This window comes from Salmo salar, chromosome ssa24 (assembly GCF_905237065.1).
Source record: "Salmo salar chromosome ssa24, Ssal_v3.1, whole genome shotgun sequence".
NCBI lineage: Eukaryota > Metazoa > Chordata > Actinopteri > Salmoniformes > Salmonidae > Salmo > Salmo salar.
In genome coordinates, this window is record NC_059465.1 from 15,515,979 (window position 1) to 15,538,952 (window position 22,974).

Sequence of the window (22,974 nt, forward strand, 5' to 3'; positions counted from 1 at the left end):
GGGTCACGTAGAAACTCATGGTTCAGACCAGAGGTTCTGGCAGGCAGACAAACACTTTATGAATGGAATTGTGAGGTAGCAACATGGTATCCAGCTCTAGAGGAGGTCAAACCATCTCTATAGGACTCAGAGAATGACCCAGATGACCGGGAGTGAGTTGCAAGTTGACAAGTCTGAATGCGGTGTTACTGATTATCACTCGTTGGAATTCATTAACTCAGCACAGGGGTCTCACGTGTGACAAGTGCATACATCATCTGAGTCAGGGATATGATACCCCATATACATACAGTTAAAACAGACAAATCCTCCCTATTCTCAGCTTTCAAATATCTCTTAACCCATCATAATAGAATTGTATTAACTTAGCTTCTATAGCTGATCCAACTATATGAAAGTCACAGGCTGGCTTTAGTACATTTCTAAATAATAGTATCATCCTATATTGTATTAAAGCATAGTACAATACCCAAAGCAGGTTGAGCGTTCTGAGGTCATGCTGCTATAATTAGAATTACACCCCCCCCCCTCGCTACTTGTTTCAGTTTAAAAATTGCGTTTGCTACGGTCCATAACCCTTTCAACGCTGCTCTGAACCACATTGGCGCAAATAGTGATGTAAGAAGACAATAGTGCAGTTTAGTCAAACATCCTGGCGCCTTTCCACCTGTGGATAGAGTAAAGGTTACCTGTAATGTGAGAGTTACATCCGTGTATAAATAACATGCTAGAGTAAGAAACCGTAAGGAGTGCTAGTTCTTGTCTGTCAGCCAGTGTGTAATGCTCAGGAGTCACGCTGGTTTTAGGCAAAGTTCAAAGTCTGGATCTGTAACCCAAATTGTTGGAAAACAAACTTTACGCATGTAGAGGAACAGGCCCCGAAACAGCCCACCTGCAAATAACCCATTTATACTCAGACAACACCCAGGCTCATTAAATACATCTGAATATAAACAGTCATCAATATCATGTGCGTCAAAGTTTAAATGGCAGTTTTTATATGCACCCTGGGATGATCTGGTCAGGTAAGTGGGACACAGTGTGGTCAGATATGGTATTGAAGGGATTGCAGACATTGAAACAATGGCCACCATTTTGGATATAAACGTTAATGACAGCTCATGCATTCAACTCCTATCCATTGTAATTTACAGGAATTTAATACAAGGTTGCCATGGTGGTAAGTGACCAGGTTTGGAAGGACACTAGAGTTAACACTCCTACTCAACAAGCTTGTGTTTTAACTAACCCTGAAGACCTAAGGGCTCAGGTTAGCGACCAGAGCAAATTGAGGCTTTTTAGCTCAGTGGGCTAACACGGTCCTAAAGCATGCAGATGTCCTGGGTTCAATACCCGGTCCCACAATAGGTCAGACCTCTGACTTCCCATCAAAAGGAATGAGAAACTGGTTAGACAAGTTTGTTATGGTGAACCTGGTGTCAAACAAGGAATTACAACAGAGACAGACATCAACGTCAAACATTGTCATTTCGTGAGATTTTATTTTCAACATTTTCAAACTTGTCATACATTATATGCTACTACTCATAAAAAAATTAAGTCATTAACTATTCTTTAATCCCCTTTTATAGTCTCACATAGAATCCCACAACTAAAACCAGTCACATGGGATTGTAATAAACTCAGAATGAGGCCACTCAAGCCCCCCCACCCCATCAAGCAATCACCTAGATCCACTGCCCCACTTCCAGATCAAACCAGGCAGCTACATGTTGTTCTCCACCAGAGAGGAATCATACAAAAAGAAACACATGAAAGAAGCACAGAGTCCTAAAAATGGTCAATTGGGTTTGAGTGTTTGTACAGGTATGATAACAGAGCTGGCCACCATGTGGCACCATCCATCCATCTATCCGTACAGGTCATCATCGTTATCCTCGTTAAACACGGGCCCCCCACCAGTGCCCCCAGTACCCTGGCTGGGACCGCTGCCCCCTGCAGCATTGGATGGGAACCTGGGAGAGAGACAATATTTACCATAAAAAAAATTAAACACAACCCACCCCCCTCACACACAGTCACACCCGTACCTGAAGCTGCCAAATCCTCGGCTCTGCTGCAGCGTCTGGGCAAACATCTCGTATTTGCGGATGTCATTGTCGCTGACGGAGCGGCGGGCAAATCGCATGGCCTCCTCAAAGTGGTCCTTCCTGATCTCAGGCACAGGGTCGTCTTCCTCCACCTCCTGGAGATGAGGAGAAAGGTGAATTGAAAAAGAGAAAAGTAGACATGGGGAGAGAGAAACATTAAGTGAGCGAGTGGGGTGTGTGAGCTGACCATAGCAGAGGGGTTGGTCTGCCTCTCCCTCTCTCGGCGAATCTCATTCTCGATGCACTCTCTGATAGCCAGCTTACAGGCCCGCTGGCAGATCTCTGTAAGGTCAGCACCCGAGAACCCATTGGTCATCTTAGCCAGGAAGTCCAGATCAACATCCTACAGGACAGACGGAAGAGACCGGGTTTAACCAATCATCTTAAAGGTTATACATGACAGATCTATAGCACCTGAAACATCTTAGATTGTTGTGAGCCACTAAATCTTGTTACATTTATATTATAAACGGCATCATCAGCCCTTGTTACATTGGCATGATGACAGGCGTAGGAGGGTGGACTGTTGGGGAACTGTGCGTTTTACCTTGCTAATGGGGCTCTTCCGGAGGTTAGCCTTGAGAATATTGATCCTGCTCTTCTCGTCAGGCAAAGGGATGTATATGAGCTGGTCCAGACGGCCGGGTCGGAGGATGGCAGGGTCGATGATGTCAGGGCGATTGGTGGCTCCAATGATGAAGACGTTCTTCTTGCTGGACATGCCGTCCATCTCAGTCAGGATCTGGTTGATGACACGGTCGGCCGCTCCGCCACCGTCTCCCACATTACCGCCACGGGCCTTCGCTATGGAATCCAGCTCGTCAAAGAACAACACACATGGGGCTGCCTGGCGAGCCTGCACAGAGAAACACAGGAGATTGAAACCTGCGGTTCAATGCTAAGACCCCAGTTTTTCTCCATGTTGATTTAGAATCTACTATAGTGCACTAATACAAAGTGTTCATTTATTTTGGTGAGTCACTATGGCATACCTTGTCAAAGATCTCCCTGACGTTAGCCTCGGACTCTCCAAACCACATGGTGAGAAGCTCAGGTCCTTTAATGGAGATGAAGTTGGCCTGGCACTCATTGGCAATGGCCTTGGCCAGCAGGGTCTTACCGCAACCCGGAGGCCCGTAGAACAACACTCCCTTTGAAGGGGTCATACCGAACTTCAGGAACTTATCTGGGTGCTCCACTGGGTACTACAGGGAAAAGAAAGAGGTAATTAGGTATGACAATGTGTAATTAGGTATGACAATGTGTAATTAGGTATGACAATGTGTAATTAGGTATGACAATGTGTAATTAGGTATGACAATGTGTAATTAGGTATGACAATGTGTAATGTTAAACTGTGTGCGCACGCCTTACCTGCACCAGCTCCTGCAGCTCCCGCTTGACGTCTTCCAGTCCTCCGATGTCCCCCCAGGTGATGTTAGGAACCTCCACCACTGTCTCCCTCAGAGCTGATGGGTTACTCTGGCTCAGAGCCCACTGAAAGAAATACCCACGTTTAATATATAGAAAAACGCATAACAGGTAGATGTATAGTTATTATATGCAGGATTGTGATAGTGTGTAGTCTACCCTACATAGTTCACACTTGGTAGTGTGTTTCTTACCCTAAAGTCATCCATGGTAACTGCAAGGGAGTTCATGACCTCTGCATCGATGGTCTCGTCCTCCAGGTCGATGAGGTCCATCTTCTTCCTGATGGCCTGGAGAGCAGCCTCTGAGCACAGGGCAGCCAGATCAGCGCCCACGTGGCCGTGGGTCTCATTAGCCACCTACACAAAGGAAGACAGAGGGATTTAACACATGCAGGAGCCCCTCAGAACACAATGCTGACAGTTAAATGGGTTTGGCAAATGCAGGGCAGTAAACAGTAAAAATGATACTGGTATTCATTCACGGACCGGTTTGGATTTTTACTTTATCTAACACAAAAATACCGTTATAGTTGTTACATTAAAGTTGTTCAGTAATGTTTAGAAGATTATGGTCATACGTTTTTAAATCGCCAGTAAGAAACTGCTAAATGCTGAGAACTGCTAGCCAACTTTCTAGCTTGCCAAACAGTTCCCCAGAAATCGTCCGACTACCCCTAGTGGCGAAAATAAGAGTATTTCTAAGACAAAAGAAATTACACAATGATAAATTAGTGCATTAAATAAATCATGAAAATGCTGGAATTGAGCGATAATGCAAATGGACACCCATTGGTCGAGTATCATATGCAAAGTGGTACAAACCGGAATACTGTCAGTTTGGCCTCTATATTTGGTTGAACGGTATAAAGCAATCAGAAAAGGAGAAAACCCATTAAAACTACTTAGAATGAATTTGTTGCCATGAACTACACAAAGCATACATTTTATAACGATTATTCGGGAAACATCAAATACTGTCAGAAATGAGAGAAATACAGTGATATATTTGGTTCATATCACCCAGCCCTAGACAAATGTGTCAGCCACTTAAGACAGACACACCAAGGATACGTCCCAAATGGGACCCTATCCCCAAATAGTGCTCTACTTTTGACCATGGCTGTAGGGAATAGGGTGCCTTTTGAGACACACCCAAAGAGTGAGTACACACCTGCTCAAGGTCAACATCATCATTCAGTTTCATGTTCTTGGTGTGGATCTGCAGGATCTCCAGTCTGCCTGTAGCATCGGGGATACCAATGTCCACCTCCTTGTCAAAACGCCCTGGACACACACACACACGTTATAGCATTGGGGAAACCAATACACAACGCCTGCACAATAAAACAAAAACATCCGGTATCCAACAGATGGTGTGTATACGTACCAAATCTTCTAAGTGCAGCATCTATGCTGTTTGGTCTGTTGGTGGCTGCCATGACGATGACATGAGCTCTCTGCTTCAGCCCGTCCATCAGGGTCAGCAGCTGAGACACGATACGCCTCTCCACTTCTCCATGAGTCTACAAACAGTTAACAGCATGATATGTCTCTCCATCTAACAGTTGGTCTACAGAAAGTTTCAGATCACCGTTTATAGCTGCTACACTTGGTCTTTATTAAAGTGATACAAATGTCATTGTTGGGTGACCTATTATTGTCCTTTAAAGGGGATTTCAGGTTCCTTGGTATTCCATTTTGATTCTCTTCTGCACATCAACCGATATACACCGTAAATACCCATTCCCCCTCGCCTCACCTTCTCTCTCTTGGGAGCAATAGCATCCAGTTCATCAATGAAGATGATGGCAGGAGAGTTCTTCTCAGCCTCCTCAAAGGCCTTCCTCAGGTTGCTCTCACTCTCTCCAGCCAGCTTACTCATAATCTCAGGGCCTACACACACGGACAGAGAGAGGTCATACAAAGCAAACTCAAAACAGCTTCCACAAAAAGACAAAAGAATAGTGATATCGTGGACAGTGATCCTCTACCAGGGACAGGGTAAGGTTTAGCATCTCACCGTTGATGAGGAAGAAGAAGGCTCCGGTCTCGTTAGCGACAGCTCTGGCAATCAGGGTCTTTCCTGTACCGGGAGGTCCGTACAGCAGGATACCACGGGGGGGCTGGAGGAGTGAGGTACATGTCAATCTCCTTAGTGTTGTTGACAGGGGACATTAGAACACGTTTCCAATACAACAAAATGTTTCCTATGCTTAAGTCAACTGAAATCATTGACTTTAAAAGTCAAGAAAGCATGTGTTTAAATGCTACTATTCAAGAAAGTGTGTAGAGGTTGACAGAAGGACTAGAACCTTCAAACTAAATTATGGACCTCAAAGCCAGATCCACTGATTTAATTCATTGTTCACCTCTAATCAGAGACTGATTTAGACTTAGGACACCAGGTGAGTGGAATTAATTATCGGGTAGAACCAAAAACCAGCAGGCTCCAGACCTCATAGGGTGAGAGTTGAATACACCTGGCCTAGAAGATAGGAGCTCTGTGTGTTTTACCTTGACTCCTATAGCCTTGAACAGTGCAGGGTGTCTGAGAGGCAGCTCAACCATCTCCTTGATCTGAGCCAGCTGCTTCCTCACTCCTCCGATATCATCATAGCCCACCTCATTCAGGGACTCCTCCTCATCCTAAACACACAGGAAACACACAGAAGTCCGAGGGTAGGTTTGCTTACCGTTTTCCGGGTATTGGCAGGAACTTCAGGATACATAGGTCCCGATTCAATATAGATTGACACCCCCCCCCCCCCGTTGCTGTGGACTTGGGAAAAGCAATGCCAATTGGATAAAAGCACAACTCCTACATTTCCATAGGCTAAATGAAGAGTGCTCTGCCCACAAGCGATGGTGTAGGTTGTGACCCACCTCTCTCCTGATAGGCTCTCCCTCGCAGTGGATGACTGTATCCGGGGCGACGATGCAGTAGGGGTTGGGGTCGGTCTCTACCACCTTGAACTCCACTGCACGCATACCCCCCCGAACCAGGAATATATCACCTACACATAATGACATTAAAGAATTAAATATGGAACAAATTCTATTGTTCAGTCTCACTTTGGAAACAAAATGATTGTTAACAGGTGTGTGTACTGACCCTTGCGGATGGGCCTGTAGGCCTCCAGGAAGTAGGGTTTGAGGTAGACCTCAAACAGGTTGCCAGTGATCCCCTCGACTGTGTCATCAATAGGCAGAACATGAATCCTCTTCCCATACTTTACATCAGGACACGGCTGGATACTGTAGCAGGAGAAAGAGAAACCTCATCTCAATTTGCATTGGGAATATTATTTATATATCAAATGGTATAGGTCACATACATATGATTAGCAGATGATATTGCGAGTAGCGAAATGCTTATGCTTCTAGATCCGACAGTGCAGCAGTATCTAAACAATTCCACAACTAAACCTAATACAATCTAGTAAAGGAATGACAATAGATAAGTATAACATATGGATGAGCAGTGACAGAGCAGCTAAGACCCAATAGATCGTGAAGGATACAGTATATACATACGAGAGGAGTAATGCGAGATATGTAAACATTCTTAAGTGGCATTATTAAAGTGACTAGTGTTCCATTTATTAAAAAGTGGCCAATGATATCAAGTCTGTAGGGAGGCAGCCCCCTCTGTGCTAGCGGTGACCGTTTCAGTCTTATGGCCTTGAGATTGAAAAACAGCTTCTCTCCCCGTCCCAGCTCTGATGCACCTGTACTGACCTCGCCTTCTGGATGGAAGCGGGGTAAACAGGTAGTGGCACGGGTGATTATTGTCCTTGATGATCTTTTTGCCTTCCTGTGACATCAGGTGGTGTAGGTGTCCTGGAGGGCAGGTAGTTTGCCCCCGGTGATGTGTTGTGCAGACTGCACCACCCTCTGGAAAGCCCTGCGGTTGAGGGCGGTGCAGTTGCCATACCAGGCGGTGATACAGCCCGACAGGATGCTCTCAATTGTGTACCTGTAAAAGTTGAGGGTTTTCGGTGACAACCCATATTTTTTTTTTTCACCCTCCTGAGGTTGAAGAGGCGTTGCGCCGCCTTCACCACACTGTCGGTATGTGTGTGGACCGTTTCAGTTTGTCGGCGTACACCGAGGAACTTAAGACTGTCCACCTTCAATGCTGTCCCATCCCTCCGCTGTTTCCTAAAATCCACAATCTCTTTTGTTTTGCTGACATTGATTGAGGGGTTATTTTCCTGACACCACACCGAGGGCCCTCACCTCCTCCCTGTAGGCCGTCTCGTCGTTGTTGGTAATCAAGCCTAACACCGTAGTGTCATCTGTAAACTTGATTGAGTTGGAGGCGTGCATGGCCACGCAGTCATGGGTGAACAGGGAGTACAGGAGAGAGCTGAGAACAAACCCTTGTGGAGCCTCAGTGTTGAGAACCAGAGGAGAGGAGACGTCGTTTCCTACCTTGACCACCTGGGGGCGGCCCATCATGAAGTCCAAGACCCAGTTGCACAGGGCAGGGTCAAGACCCTGGGACTAAAGCTTAATGATGAGTTGAGGGTACTATGGCGTTGAATGCTGAGCTGTAGTCAATGAACAGCATTCTTACATAGGTGTTCCTCTTGTCCAGATGGGATAGGGCAGTGTGATGGCGATTGTGTCGTCCGTGGACCTATTGGGGCGCTAAGCAAACTGGAGTGGGTATAGGTTAACAGGTAGGGTGGCGGTGACATGATCCTTGACTAGTCTCTCAAAGCACTTCATGATGACGGAAGTGAGTGTTACGGGCCATAGTCATTTAGTTCAGTTACCTTAGCTTTCTCGGGAACAGGAACAATGGTGGCCATCTTGAAGCATGTGGGGACAGCAGACTGGGATAGGGATTGATTGAATATGTCCGTAAACACACCAGCCAGTTGGTCTGCGCATGCTCTGAGGACGCGGCTAGGGATGCCGTCTGGGCCGGCAGCCTTGCGAGGGTTAACACGCTTAAATGTTTTACTCACGTCGGCCACAGAGGAGAGCCCACAGTCTGTGGTAGCGGGCTGTGTCCGTGGCACTGTATTGTCCTCAAAGTAGTTTAATTTGTCTGGGAGCGAGACGTAGATGGCCGTGACGGGGCTGGTTTTCTTTTTGTAATCCTTGATTGTCTGTAGACCCTGCCACATACGTCTTGTTTGAGCAGTTGAATTGCTTGTTAGATTGCCTTACGGAGGGAATAATTACACTGCATTTGGTCATGTTTCCAGTCGCCTTGCCATGATTAAATGCAGTCGTACATGCTTTGTTTTGCGCAAATGCTGCAAAAGTTTCTGGTTAGGGAAGATTTTAATAGTCACAGTGGGTACAACATCTTCTATACACTTCCTTATAAACTCGCTCACCGAGTCAGCGTATACGGTAATGTTATTGTCTGAAGCTACCAGGAACATAACCCAGTCCACGTGATCAAAGCAATCTTGGAGCATGGAATCCAATTGGTCAGACCAGCATTTGATAGAAATAAGCACGGGCGCTTCCTGTTTTAGTTTCTGCCTATAGGAGGAGAGTAACAAGATTGAGTCATGGTCAGATTTGCCAAAAGGAGAGCGGGGGGAGGGCCTTGTATGCATCGCGGAAGTTAGAGTAGCAGCGGTTGAGTGTGTTGCTCGTGTACTGCAATCGATGTGCTGATAGAATTTAGGTAGCCTTGTTCCTAGATTAGCTTTGTTCTAATCCCCAGCTACAATAAATGTAGCCTCAGGATATAAGGAGTCCAGTTTGCATAAAGTCCAGTGAAGTTCCTTGATGGCCGTCTTGGTATCCGCTCATGGGGGGATATACACGGCTGTGACGATAACCGAGGAGAGTTCTCTTGGGAGATAATACGGTCGGCATTTGATTGTGAGGAATTCTAGGTCAGGTCAACAAAAGGACTTGAGCTCTTCTATGTTGTTACAATTACACCATGAGTCATTAATCATGAAACATACACCCCCACCCTTCCTACCAGAGACGTTTGTTCGATGCACTGAAAATCCCGTTGGCTGTACGGACTCCGACAGAATGTCCCCAGCTAGCCATGTCTCCATGAAACAGTATGTTACCATCCCGGATCCCTCTTTGGAAAGCAACTCTTGACCTAATCTCATCGACTTTTTAAACTAGGGACTCGACATTAGCGAGTAATATACTCGGAAGCGATGGGTGGTGTGCGCGCATCCGAAGACTCACTAGAAGACCGCTCCGGCACCATCTCCTCCGACGGCGTTGTTTTGGTATGCCTCGAATCAGTTCAAATGCCCTGGGAGGTGCAGACAAAGGATCCGCTTTGGGAAAGTCATATTCCTGGTCGTAGTGCTGGTAAGTTGACATCTCTTTGACATCCAGTAGTTATTCCCGTCTATGTAATAATATTTAAGGTTGTTTTCTGGGCTAACAATTTAAATACATTAAAAATACTGCAGTTTCCTAAGGACTTGAAGCGATGCTGCCATCTCAATCGGCGCCATCCAGTTAATATACAGGTGTGTGTGTGTGTACCTGATGACATCCCCCAGACGGACACGGAGATTGTTGCGGACCACACGGTTCATGCGGACCTTCTCATCAGAGCAGGTGTCGTCAGACAGGACAATACACACAGACTCCCTGCGCTTCTTCCCCTTCATCAGCACTGTGTCGCCACGGAACAGCTGCAGCTCATCCATCTTTGCCTAAAAACAGAGCATGAATGACATGAATTTCACTAAGTGTACTAAATACGTAGACAGCAGGACCAGATCTTTTCCACACCAGCAGCAGTGTATCAAAATAACAAAATTATCACAATCTGGGATTCTAAACGTTAACACAAATCCACCCAATGACCTGTAATTTAGGCCTACCTGAGAGAGAGAGACCACACTGTTGTCCTCGTTGATGGATTCATCGACAATCAATCTGTTTGGTCTGGTCTTCTGCTTCAGAATCGCAGTGGAAAGGTCATCATTTTTGGATCTAGTTCAAACAGAAACAAAAGCGACAAATTAAAACTCAAAGCTGACCGTCGGATAATTATCAGTTGTTACTCCATACACGTTCAGTCCTTGTCTTATTCAGAATATTGATTTAGAAACGTCATTTTCATAGTCAGCAGTCAACTATGCTAATGTTGGATAGCTCGGCATAAATACTGTTAATTCATTGCCAGCTAGCTAATGTTGGCTAACTAGTTACCGTTAGCTCAGCAGCAGTGAGCAGATGACACAGCAAAAGGACAACTTTTGGGATCCTGAGCTGGCAAGCTACGGCTATTTAAACCAGCTAAAACATTGATGTAGCTAACGTTAACTAGTTCGGTATATAAACCTTATTAAATTAGCTAGATATCTAGTTTACATTTTCGCAACATGCTATACACCTAAACCATCATAACACTAACCGTTTATTAGTTAGCTAGTCTGGTATCGTTAGGCTAATATGTTAGCTAAGCCAGTGACAAGGCCGACATTTTCACCCAGCGTTGAGTTAGCTAGCCTAACGTTAGGTAGCTAGCGAGTTGGCTAACTAGTAACGTTTGACGAATTGAGTTTGCAGTAACTTAGACATTTCCTGCCTCTAATTTATCATCATGGTCGTTGGATGAGCTTGTCAAGCCTGCAGGCCAGCGTTTCACGGGCTGGTTAGCTTACATAGTTAGTCAAATGTGCCGGTAGGCCCAGCCAACTTAGCTTGACAAAGCGTAGCTAGCTAACGTTAGCTGCCTACCTACAAACGTTTGTCAATCACCAACAGTAGTTTGGGTCATTCCAATAACTGGTCCCAATTACACTTTACATTAGCTCATACGTTAGTTAGCTAGTCAAGTTAATTCGTAACGTTAGTAGGGCATGACATATACGCTAACGTTAACTAGCTAGCTAACCTTAGCTGAGGTATAATATTCGACTTTAGTAACACGCTTGTGAAAATACACTTTTCTAGATGTGTTGGCTGTTTAGTTAACGACAGTTAGCCAACTGGTAACACATTTCTACTTACTCTCCCCCCGAGGCCATGGTACTAGTGAAATAGTATGTATAAATAAAAAGTAGCTCGCTATTTGTGGAGCGTCACTGGCAAGGTAACTTCACACCGTTATCTTCAGTTCCAATTGCTACTGTTATGGACTAGAGCTCTCAAACCTACTACATTCGAGAACCAAATCACATCCGCCGTTTTAACGTTTTCGAGAACTTTGTGACATTTTTGACCAATTGGATTCACAGACAGTTAGTGGGCGACGTCCATGTGCCTAGACCCATTGGCTAAGGCGCCTGTCATTAAACTGCTATGTTCCAATCAGAGTGCACCGCGTTGAGGTTATAGCAATACGGCAGAGGCACTAGATTTATTGAAACCGGTTTAGAGTGGCATTTATTGGTCCATATCTCGACTCTTCCTCGGTTTGCTGGGGCGTAAATTAAGTGCAATCCTCCATATCACGCTGACTTTATATCATCACTGTGTTGCTTTATAACATTATCACTCTAGATCTAACCTTATAGCACAAGTTCATTCTAATAGCAAAACAGAGACAGTTGTTTTTACCAGTAACAGGAGCTTGTTAGCTCCAAATCTCCCATACTGAGCATTCAATAAAACAATAACCAACACAGAAGAGAACAACCACACTCTTTATGGTGCTGAGTAAATACAAAATAATTTCAAACAAAAATATTACATATTTACAGAAATAGGGCCACAGAGTTCTAGTCTTGAGTGGCCATCCAAAATCTTGGCTGGGCTTCAGAGGTTAACAGAGTTCAAACTCCACTTAATTGGAACTGCATTTCAGCCAGGATATGAACCTCACACTATGTTGGGTGGGTAAAACCAGCTTGTCCCACGTACAGGGCTTACTAAGCCTTATGAGGACATCCCAGAGTTTATGTGGACACGCAAGTGTTTCTGGAGACACCCCCTAGCTGTGCCGAGTGTTGATGAACTCCTCCACTCTGCGTCGGAGGTCAGTGAGGTCCAGGGAGGGGCCAGTCTGGGGGTCCAGCAGGTACAGGGGAACACCTCTGGAAGGAGAGAACGCAGAAAAACAGAGGGTTAGGATGTGTCTCAAATGACACCTATAACTCTCAATTTTATACTCAAAACAATGTTTTTCTACATGTTTTTCCATTTGTATTGCGAGTAAATCCAGGTGATCATTTGTAGTGAACCATTGACCACTGATGTCATCTTACTCTAATGATGGAGCTGTACTGGAGCTCTGGGTCTTCTCCCAAAAGGCTGCAGCCTCCTGTCTCCTCCCCAGCCTCCACAGCACCTCAGTTAGCCACAGCCCAGCGCTCGCACACCCTGTATGCACACCCAGGGGCTGGATTACAATCATGTATTACTTACTAGATAGTAGTCTACATAAAGACAATTTAACCCTGTAGTTGCCTGGTGCAGCCTGCAGGCTGAGCTGTAGGTCTCTCAGGGATTCCCTCTTCTGGTCTCTGTGTGTGAAGCTGATTCCTCTCCCTGCCAGAGCCAGCCCTTTCAGCCTCTGCAGGGTCCTAACACCTAGCTCCAGCTTCACACAGCCTGCAACCAAACCCCAACACACGTCAAGACAACCTCCACATACACAAATCAACAAACATACATACAACATCAATTGTTTCATGTCCAAGTGGCCAGTCTGAATCCTCACCTTTCTGTTTAACACACACCTTCATCAGCAGGTTGATGCACCTGAAACACAACACACACTCCTTCAGAACTGGAACACACTCCCTCAGAACTAGAAGACACAGTTTCAGCACTCAGGTGTAAGGCATGATGCTCATCTGGTGGAGTCGGTAACCCGACCGGTCTAATGGGAACTTCTATGTTTTGATGTGATGCGAAGTGAGCTTCACCTGGTGCAGTGTAATGCAATACGAGGCTCACCTGGTGCAGTGGGTGAAGTGTGATGCGATATGAGACTCACCTGGTGCAGTGGGTGAAGTGTGATGCGATACGAGACTCACCTGGTGCAGTGGGTGAAGTGTGATGCGATACGAGACTCACCTGGCGCAGTGGATGAAGTGTGATGCGATACGAGACTCACCTGGCGCAGTGGATGAAGTGTAATGCGATATGAGACTCACCTGGCGCAGTGGATGAAGTGTGATGCGATATGAGACTCACCTGGCGCAGTGGGTGAAGTGTGATGCGATATGAGACTCACCTGGCGCAGTGGATGAAGTGTGATGCGATACGAGACTCACCTGGCGCAGTGGATGAAGTGTGATGCGATATGAGACTCACCTGGCGCAGTGGATGAAGTGTGATGCGATATGAGACTCACCTGGTGCAGTGGGTGAAGTGTGATGCGATATGAGACTCACCTGGCGCAGTGGGTGAAGTGTGATGTGATACGAGACTCACCTGGTGCAGTGGGTGAAGTGTGATGCGATATGAGGCTCACCTGGTGTAGTGGGTGACAGCCTGCTTCCAGTCCTTGAGGTGGGAATAGCAGTGGGCCTGGAGAAGGTAGGCAGCCCCAGACCACAGCACCACACCCAGCCGGTCCTGGCCTAACCCCAGCTTGTCTGGAGACCCAGGCACAGACGCCTCCATGGGCTCCTCCAGCAACAGCCTCTCTGGGAGCAGCTCTAGAGTCGTACTGATGACTTCATCACAAAGTGCCAAGCAGTCTGTAGGCCGCTGGGCCGTCAGCAGGGAGGAGCCAGCCTCCAGGTAGAGCTCAGGTAACCTGGGGAGGGAAGGGGCCTCAGAGAACCCCTGAGACAGCTGGTGGTCTGACTGAAGAGCAGCTAGGAGGTCCAGGTAGTGCTCTACACCCTCTGACACACTACAACACAAACACACAACCATAGGATAGCACACTACAAGATAAACAACAGTGGTACAAATTCAACCCTCTCAGATCTGAAGTTCCTAGGAGGTATGTCAACAATGTTGGCTATCTGGGAACTTGCCTTCCGTGGAGCACACACTTCTGAGCCAGACTGTGTAGTACGCTGAGGGGGGAGGGGACAGAAAGCAGGCTGGATAGGGATTGGCCAGGGAGCAGAGAGGCGGGACAGATGATAGGTGGGGCCACAGCAGGCTGGGTGGCAGGTGGCATCATCAGAACCTGGCACAGACACAAGACCCATCAGATTTCAGTCAACTACTGCCTCAGACAGATGCCTTTAATCTGTGTGTGTCACTCACTGAGTGTAGCAGATGTAGAGCCTGGATCTCTGCTTGTGTGTTTCCCAGCTGCCTGTAGACCAGGATGCTCTGGTGCAGCGCACACACACACCTCACGTCCGTCTCCAACGCCTTCCTATAACACTGCATAGCACTGTGTGGACGACCCTGCACATAAACACATCTCAGTGGTCATCACTCTTGTGAGGTAGGTGTGTGTGTGTGTGTGTGTGTGTGTGTGTGTGTGTGTGTGTGTGTGTGTGTGTGTGTGTGTGTGTGTGTGTGTGTTTACCATGCGGCTGAGGCAGAGGCCTGTGAGAGTGTGTATCTGGGCCAGCAGTTCTCTGGGGGCCAATGGGGAGGGTTCTCTCTGAAGAACAGTCAGGGCCTCTGAACACCGGCCCTTACACAGCAGCTCAGCACCTGCAAAGGTAAGGACAGGTAAGGGTTAACCTCTCTGACCTTGGATAGGTAAGGGTTAAACTAACCAGCATGGGGAGCTCGGAATGGTTCAGACCTTGAGCGATGACAGTGCAGATGAGCAGGAGGTCTTTTAGATCGCTGGGGTGCACTAGCACCGCTGGACGGACTGCACTCTTCTCCACAGCCACCTCTCCTGCCCCCAGTCCCTCAGAGAGAGATCGCAGCTCTTCCTGCAGACAGAGGGAACCAGAAAAACATGAATATTTGTGACGTGATGTCAGTGTGTAACGGTAAAGAACTATTGTTTCAAGACCTCATTTCTGGTTACTTCATCATGACCTAATACGGCAATCCTAGTGTTTTACACACAGAGAAATCCAATAACAGGTTGGTCACACACACACACACACTACCTGCAGCTCCTGTATGTGCCCCAGTCTGCAGGTAGACAGCCAGAGAGCCCAGTGCAGACAGAGCAGCTGCAGAGTACAGGAGCGCAGGGAAGGTGTGGAACCCAGGGACTTTAGAACCATACACCAGAACACTGGGGGGTTGGGAGGTGGACGATCACAACCTACAGCACCTAGAGCTGCACAAAGTATAGGGGGTGAGGTGAGAGAGATGGGGGAAGAGGGAAAAGATAGATGTGTGTGTTTCCTACCTGTGTGAGTGTGCGTTTCGTACCTCTCTCCAGGCTGTGTGTGAGGAGATGCTCTGCCTCAGTGAGTTGTGTCTGACTGATGGAGAACAGAGAGCAGTTATACACCACTGTCAACTCCAACTGGACATGGGCCGGCACCGCAAGTACACCTGGAGGGGAAGGGAGGTGAGGGGGCGGAAAGGGATGGAGAGGAGGTGAGGGGAGGGAAGGTGTGGTGGATGGAGAGAGGAGGGGGGGATGAGGAAGGGAGACTTATCTGTATGACTTTTTTGGGGGTGCTAGCTTAAATTAAATGCCATCTTAGATTTTGCACCTTGTATTTTCTGTAATAGTTTGTGACTCTCCACGTAGCACCATTTCAGTAGTGTCAGACCCTGTTCCCGAGTCACTGCATCTCCTCTGTCACGATGTTGCTGAAAAGACATGTTTGTTAGGGTGTTTTCACACTTGGTCCCTTTCAGCCAATTTCTGTGAACTCAGTGCTGTTCGCTTAATTTTCTGTGCAGTGTTAATGCTCCAAAGGAACTCAGACCCTTAGAAAAGAGCCCTGTTGCGAACCGAACTGAGACCATCTCGAGAAGTGGTCTGAGTTTGGTACACTTGAATTCCACGGTCCGGTTTCCTTTTTCAAGGCAATGTGAACATGTTATTCGCATGTTATTATTCCCACACCACAGGCTACTGCAACACTGTTTCCCCTGCCAAATCCCTACACATTGGTGCCACCATCCATTTGGCGACAGATTTTCATGCGAACATAAAAAAATTGCATAAAAACAATATGCGCATTTTCCTACCTGAGATGGGTTTCCGTCAAATTGACTTGTTGCGGAGAAAAGGCTGTGCGTGATGCCGTAGTGCACATAAAACGACATTTACGGTTCATTTCCAATGTATCGAATAAAAAAATACAAGCTAAATGATTTTCCACAAATGTTCAACTCTACTGTTTGCGTTATATAACGTGTGCCCCCTCTGGTACTGGCAAATGCGATCTAGCCAACAGCTTGCAGACACAAAGCTGGTATAGCCCACTACATGAGATTATTTTGGACAAAATAACGATCATGTCACCAGAATAAGACACTCAATATTTATTGGAAAGGAGCACCAAGCTCATCACTGTGCACTTTCACCACCCTGTGAAATTCATCATAACTTATTTCATCTGTAGCCTAATAAATGAGAAGGGTGTAATTGCTGCCCGCAATTTGGGGCGCTCCTACATCTTTATACTTCTATTGGTCATTTTTAAAATTAGGATAGTCGGGAGGCGGGGAACTCTAGTACAGTAGGTGCTGTTAATGAACAATAAAGTTGGATGTCAGCAGCCGATAAACCCCACAGAAGAAGGGGTACAGCGGTAGCTAGCTAGCCGAACACCGGTAGACAGTGTCCTTCGCCCCCACCTAACGGGCACTGTTTCCCCGCAGTTCTGTTAACGACGGCGAGGGCAGGTGTTCGGCAGGCGGGAGCAGGGATACTGTGTGCTAGCTTAGCCAGCTAGTCCTAAGGAGAACTCCGGTACACAGCAGGCGGGAGCGACACCGTGTGTTAGCTAACTAGCAAGCTAGCTAGTACACGGTATCGCCCTTGCATCCTATCTGCTGTGTCAGTGGGAGGCGGGGACGACTGGTAGACAGTGTCCTTCGGGGGCAAGAAAAACGAATAATACTTTTATTTCCCTTTGGACGCACATTCAAAACTGTCACACAAGCATGATGTTGTGCTCCCAACACATGCATTCCCAACGCGTTTTCGTGGGAGGACCACACTAGGGCTGACCCCATTTAGTCGATTGTTTGGTAGATAGACAAAAAAAGAGAAAACTGTCTGATTCACACTTCTCGGAGTGGACTAATCCATTGTGGAGCCTGCGGGATGGCACACCAGTATCCCACCTTGTCTGGCGTATTTGGTTTTGTCGACATTTGAAAAGTTTACCGACAAATGTTCTGTTTCCATCAGGCCTGTCATGACATTTTTTATACGACATGTACTTTACTTGCATAAAAAGGTTGGATGAAACCTGGTTGATGATGAAAAACATGTGCTGTTTTTGTATATTAAATCTCTATTGTCTAGCGTGAACAGAAATGCAGAAATGTGTGGAGTTTTGTACCGACACGATGTTCAAACTATTTGTTAGCATTATGTGACCTACAGGCTGAGAGAGCTCCATAAGCTGTTCATTTGATGATGGGTCTTGAATAGTGTGAGAAGACAACAATATTTGGTGAGAATCGCAACATAGAGTACAAAATCAATGCTAGCTCTTAAAGGGACAGTAGCCTACATTGGGTGTACAATTTAATTACAGAATGATTTAATCTGCAGATATTGTGTTACCAATACTATTTACATGTTAATATTATCTTCTGATTATAATTGTCTCAACTAAATGCAATCTATTAGCTTCCAAAATGTAAGCAGGCACAGTGCATTCAGAAAGTATTCAGACCCCTTTACTTTTTCCACATTTTGTTACGTTACAGGCCTTATTCTAAAATTGATTAAACAGGTTTAGAAATGTTGCACATTTATTGAAAATAAAAACTGAAATATCACATTTACATAAGTATTCAGACCCTAGTACTTTTAAAATACATTTTCTAAAAACCTGTTTTCACTGTCATTTTGGGGTATTTTGTGTACATTGATGAGAAAAATATCTAGCTGTCTGAAAAAGGGTTACGATGACTCTCAGATCTATTACATTACACGAGTCATTGTAGTTGGGAGTTTTAGAGCCGTGATGCTTGGTCTGAACATTAGCACGTATCGCTTGCTGTACGGTTTTGGAAGCAAAAGGCCCTTATCTCTCATGTCATTGAGAATTTTTTTTTTATATTGATACACACTTTTATAGGGTAAGTGTTAGGGTTCCCACACAGCCAGATTTCCATGTTATGGTCACTTGTTTACGGAAAACAGACTGATGAGAGAGTGGACTACCTGTGCTAACTAGCTATCTGCATCTCCGAACTTGCGTGTAAAAGGAAGACCGACATCATAAACGTGTTGTCACTGAAAAATACTGTGGGTTACAATTGTGTTAAAGCAGTGTACAGTAAGTGTATATTTTGCATGTGAAATTGTTTTGATGTGATATTAAAGTAGAGGGATTTATGTTTCTAGAACTGTATTGCAATTGAGAATTGATTCACATTTAAAAATGGAGTATTTGGCTGTTTTGGCTTCCAGAGCAAATTCTCCCTTTAAACAGAACATGTAAGGTCCCTGGACTAAGGAGTAACATTAGGCTCCTTTAGTCCATTATTGAGCTAGCTGTCCGATAACACATGCTAATGGCATGGCTTGTCCTGCACTTTGTAAAAACCCAGAGTGCATTGCGCTAATGTTGGAAAAAGATATTGGTTCCTTTCTAAATATAGCAATGAATGTGAAAGCAAAGACTCAGACCACAAAATTGGTGAAGTAAACTGGCAAAAGAGTTGAGTCTCCATTCAGAGGCAAGGACAATGTGAATACAAAGAGAACAGTTATTGTTCTTTTTTTACCCCAGAGTTCACTTTAAAGAGGACTATATGAGAAAACACCTTTAGACATGAAGGCTATGGAAGCATTTACACTGAACAAAAATATAAGACGCGACATGCAACATAAGGAAATCAGTCAATTGAAATAAATTAATTAGGCCCTAATCTATGAATTTCACATGACTGGGAATACAGATATGCATCTGTTGGTCACAGATACCTTTAAAAAAAGACTGTGGCGTGGATCTGAAAACCAGTCAGTATCTGGCGCAACATCTCCTTCGCATAGAGTTGATGAGGCTGTTGATTGTGGCCTGTGGAATGTTGTCCCACACCTCTTTAATGGCTGTGCGAAATTGCTGGATATTGGCGGGAACTGGAACACGCTGTCGTAAACGTTGATCCAGAGCATCCCAAACATGCTCAATGGATGACATCTGGTGAGTATGCAGGCCATGGAAGAACTGGGACATTTTCAGCTTCCAGGAATTGTGTACAGATCCTTGTGACATGGAGCCGTACATTATCATGCTAAAACATGAGGTGAAGGCAGCGGATGAATGGCATGAAAATGGGCCTCAGGATATCTCTGTGCACCCAAATGGCAATCGATAAAATCTAATTGGGTTTGTTGTCCATAGCTTATGCCTGCCTGCCCATATCATAACTCAGTCCTCACCGCCACCATGGGGCAATCTGTTCACAACTTTGACATCAGCAAAGACCCTGGTGAGGACGACAAGCATGCAGATGAGCTTCCCTGAGACGGTTTCTGACAGTTGGTGAAGAAATTCATTGGTTGTGCAAACCCAGTGTCATCAGCTGTCCAGGTGGCTGGTCTCAGACAATCCTGCTGGTGAAGAAGTCGGATGTGGAAGTCCTGGGCTGGCATGGTTACACATGGTCTGCGGTTGTGAGGCCAGTTGGACATACTGCCAAATTCTCTAAAATTACGTTGGAGGCAGCTTATGGTAGAGAAATTATCTGGCAACAGCGCTGGTGGACCTTCCTGCAATCAGCATGCCAATTGCACACTCCATTAAAACATCTATGGCATTGTGTTGTGACAAAACTGCACATTTTAGAGTGGCCTTTTATTGCCCCAAACACAAGGTGCACCTGCTTTTTGTTTCAGCTCATGAAAACAACACTTTACATGATGCGTTCATATTTTTGTTCAGTATAACGTTAACTGCCGAAATTCAATTGATAGAGGGCAACACTGTGGTCAAGAAGGGATCCATCATTTGTAGCAAGTTTAGGAGAATTTACGTGACAGGTTGAGAAATAGGTTAAGATTAGAAAAAGGATTAGGGTTAGCTAAAATGTAAATATAGCGTATATATAGCGTATACTTTTGACATAAATCTGACAAATGTTGGATCCATCTAGACATAACCCTTCTTTTGTTGGCTGGCTAGCTAGGTAGCTAGCTAGCTAGATATAGTAGCTCACCTTCCACTTGTCTACGATAACGTTATTTTCTTCAGTCCATCTGTCAAGCAAACATGGAGCAGATACATGAGACATCTTTGTCACACAATCCTTTACAAATCATTAAAAATACAACCGCTCATGTCTCTTTGTTGTTGTTTCGAACTTTCCCTTTCTGGAGTCAAAGACAGGAAGCTATTTGCAGGCGAAGAATGTTCTGTCCGGCGTACGTCCATGTTGCTCTACCGCCGCCTACTGGATAAAGCAGGCAACACTCTCTCGATTCCATTCAAATTGGCTTTAATGACATGTGAAACATGTTACATTACCAAAGCAAGTGGGAAAAAACTAAAGTGAGAATAAACTAAAACAACGTCAACAAAAAAATACAAGTGAACAGTAAACATTGCACTCAAATGTTATCAGCTATGTACAGTGACTTTAACAATGTGAAAACAATGTGAAAATAGTTGTAGTGTGAACAGTAGGGAACGATAAGTAAACAGATAATATCGGTTGTATTTACAATGATATATGTACTCCACTGGTTTCCCGATTTTTATTTAACTGGGCAAGTCAGTTAAGAACAAATTCTTATTTAGAATGACGGCCTACCCCGGCCTAACCCGGACAACGCTGAGCCAATTGTGCGCCGCCCTATAAGACTCCCAATCACGGCCGGTTGTGATACAGCCTGGAATCGAACCAGGGTCTGTAGTGACACCTCTAGCACTGTGATGGTATATAGGATCAGCCTTGACTAGAATACAGTATATACATATGAAGTATAAAAAAATAGTATATAAACATTATTAAAGTGACCAGTGTTCAATGACTATGTACATAGGGCAGCAGTCTCTAAGGTGCAGGGTAGAGTACCGTTTGGTAGCCGGCTAGAACAGTGACTAAGGTTCAGGGTAGGATACTGGGCGGAGACCAGTTAATGGTGACTATTTACAGTCTGATTGCCTCGAAATAGAAGCTGTTTTTCAGTCTCTCGGCCGCAGTTTTGACACACCTGCACCTGGGGAACAGGCGTGGGTAGGGTGGCTGAGGTCCTTGATGATATTCTTGGCGTTCCTGGGACATCGGGTGCTTTATTACATTCACCCAGTTCAATGTAACATCAATAGGTTTAGGCTACTAAATGATACTCAAATTTTCCCTATACCCATTATGAGGTTGCTATAACCTGGGCTGTTTTAATGTTGCCTCTTGAGAGCTTCAAGTTCCTTGGTGTCCACATCACCAACAAACTAACTTGGTCCAAGCACATCAAGACAGTCGTGAAGAGGGCACGACAAAACCTATTCCCCCTCAGGAGACTGAAAAGATTTGGCATGGGTTCTCAGATCCTCAAAATGTTCTACAGCTGCACCATCGAGAGCATCCTGACTGGTTGCATCACTGCCTGGTATGGCAACTGCTCGGCCTCCGACGGTAAGGCACAAAGGGTACGGCCCAGTACATCACTGGGGCCAAGCTTCCTGCCATCCAGGACCTCTATACCAGGCGGTGTCAGAGGAAGGCCCTGAAAATTGCCAACGACTCCAGCTACCCTAGTCATAGACAGTTCTCTCAGCTACCCCACGGCAAGCGGCACCGGAGCGCCAAGTCTATGTCCAAGAGGCTTCTAAACAGCTTCTACCCCCAAGCCATAAGACTCCTGAACATCTAATCAAATGCCCCCCTTATGCTGCTGCTATTCTCTGTCTATTATCTATGCATAGTCACTTTAATAACTCTACATACATGTACATACTACCTCTTAATGTGCCCCTGCACATTAACTCTGTACCGGCACCCCCTGTATAAAGCCTCACTATTGTTAGTTTACTGCTGCTCTATAATTTTTTGGGGTTGTATTTTTCTTAGAACTGCATTGTTGGTTAACGGCTTATAAGTAAGCATTTCACTGTAAGGTCTACCTGTTGTATTCGGCGCATGTGACAAATATAGTTTTGGCAAGTCGGTTAGGACATCTACTTTCTGCATGACACAAGTAATTTTTCCAACAATTGTTTGCAGACAGATTATTTCTCTGTATCACAATTCCAGTGGGTCAGAAGTTTACATAAACTAAGTTGGCTGTGCCTTTAAACAGCTTGGAAAATTCCAGAAAGGTATGTAATGGCTTTAGAAGCTTCTGATAGGCTAATTGACATCATTTGATCCAATTGGAGGTGTACCCGTGGATGTAGGCCTACCTTCAAACTCAGTGCCTCTTTGCTTGACATCATGGGAAAATCAAAATAAATCAGCCAAGACCTCACAAAAATAAATTGTAGACCTCCACAAGT

At 45.4% G+C, this 22,974-nt stretch overlaps 2 protein-coding genes across 5 annotated transcripts; both read right to left on the reverse strand.

Annotated features, from left to right (window-relative positions):
- Positions 1 to 1,482: 1,482 nt before the first annotated feature.
- LOC106585012 (transitional endoplasmic reticulum ATPase) lies at positions 1,483 to 11,728 on the reverse strand. Its single transcript, XM_014170743.2, has 17 exons — positions 11,516 to 11,728; positions 10,381 to 10,492; positions 10,037 to 10,209; positions 6,657 to 6,799; positions 6,428 to 6,558; positions 6,059 to 6,190; positions 5,565 to 5,667; positions 5,304 to 5,437; positions 4,932 to 5,067; positions 4,716 to 4,828; positions 3,737 to 3,901; positions 3,486 to 3,608; positions 3,104 to 3,316; positions 2,659 to 2,967; positions 2,299 to 2,454; positions 2,052 to 2,206; positions 1,483 to 1,976 (listed from the first exon to the last, which is right to left on the reverse strand). Exons 1-17 carry the CDS (start codon positions 11,530 to 11,532, stop codon positions 1,871 to 1,873), a joined length of 2,421 nt encoding a protein of 806 aa, XP_014026218.1. The 5' UTR covers positions 11,533 to 11,728; the 3' UTR covers positions 1,483 to 1,870.
- A 403-nt stretch (positions 11,729 to 12,131) lies between these two features.
- Positions 12,132 to 20,914, reverse strand: fancg (FA complementation group G). Of its 4 annotated transcripts, none has more exons than XM_014170746.2 (13): positions 20,696 to 20,914; positions 16,054 to 16,153; positions 15,764 to 15,889; positions 15,493 to 15,668; positions 15,174 to 15,309; positions 14,949 to 15,079; positions 14,678 to 14,824; positions 14,440 to 14,597; positions 13,926 to 14,312; positions 13,167 to 13,207; positions 12,914 to 13,057; positions 12,712 to 12,826; positions 12,132 to 12,540 (listed from the first exon to the last, which is right to left on the reverse strand). In XM_014170746.2, the coding sequence occupies exons 1-13, from the start codon at positions 20,768 to 20,770 to the stop codon at positions 12,438 to 12,440; spliced, it is 1,839 nt and encodes a 612-aa protein (XP_014026221.2). In that variant the 5' UTR covers positions 20,771 to 20,914; the 3' UTR covers positions 12,132 to 12,437. The 4 variants fall into 4 exon arrangements, with proteins under 4 accessions (XP_014026221.2, XP_014026219.2, XP_045563151.1 ...); XM_014170744.2 differs by lacking the exon at positions 20,696 to 20,914 and adding an exon at positions 16,538 to 16,794; XM_045707195.1 differs by lacking the exon at positions 16,054 to 16,153 and having other exon boundaries at positions 15,741 to 15,889; positions 20,696 to 20,890.
- Positions 20,915 to 22,974: the final 2,060 nt, after the last annotated feature.

Excerpts from the sequence above, each read along its gene's own strand:
- LOC106585012 (XM_014170743.2), bottom strand. Across the intron at positions 5,668-6,058 it reads TCAAGGCTATAGGAGTCAAG|CCCCCCCGTGGTATCCTGCT; the intron begins GTAAAACACACA and ends TCACTCCTCCAG. Across the intron at positions 2,455-2,658 it reads GGAAGAGCCCCATTAGCAAG|GATGTTGATCTGGACTTCCT; the intron begins GTAAAACGCACA and ends TCTGTCCTGTAG.
- fancg (XM_014170744.2), bottom strand. The coding sequence starts at position 16,615 with ATGTCGTTTTATGTGCACTACGGCATCACGCACAGCCTTTTCTCCGCA. Across the intron at positions 14,598-14,677 it reads CTCTACATCTGCTACACTCA|GTTCTGATGATGCCACCTGC; the intron begins GTGAGTGACACA and ends TGTCTGTGCCAG. Across the intron at positions 12,541-12,711 it reads AGTACAGCTCCATCATTAGA|AGGTGTTCCCCTGTACCTGC; the intron begins GTAAGATGACAT and ends CTCTCCTTCCAG.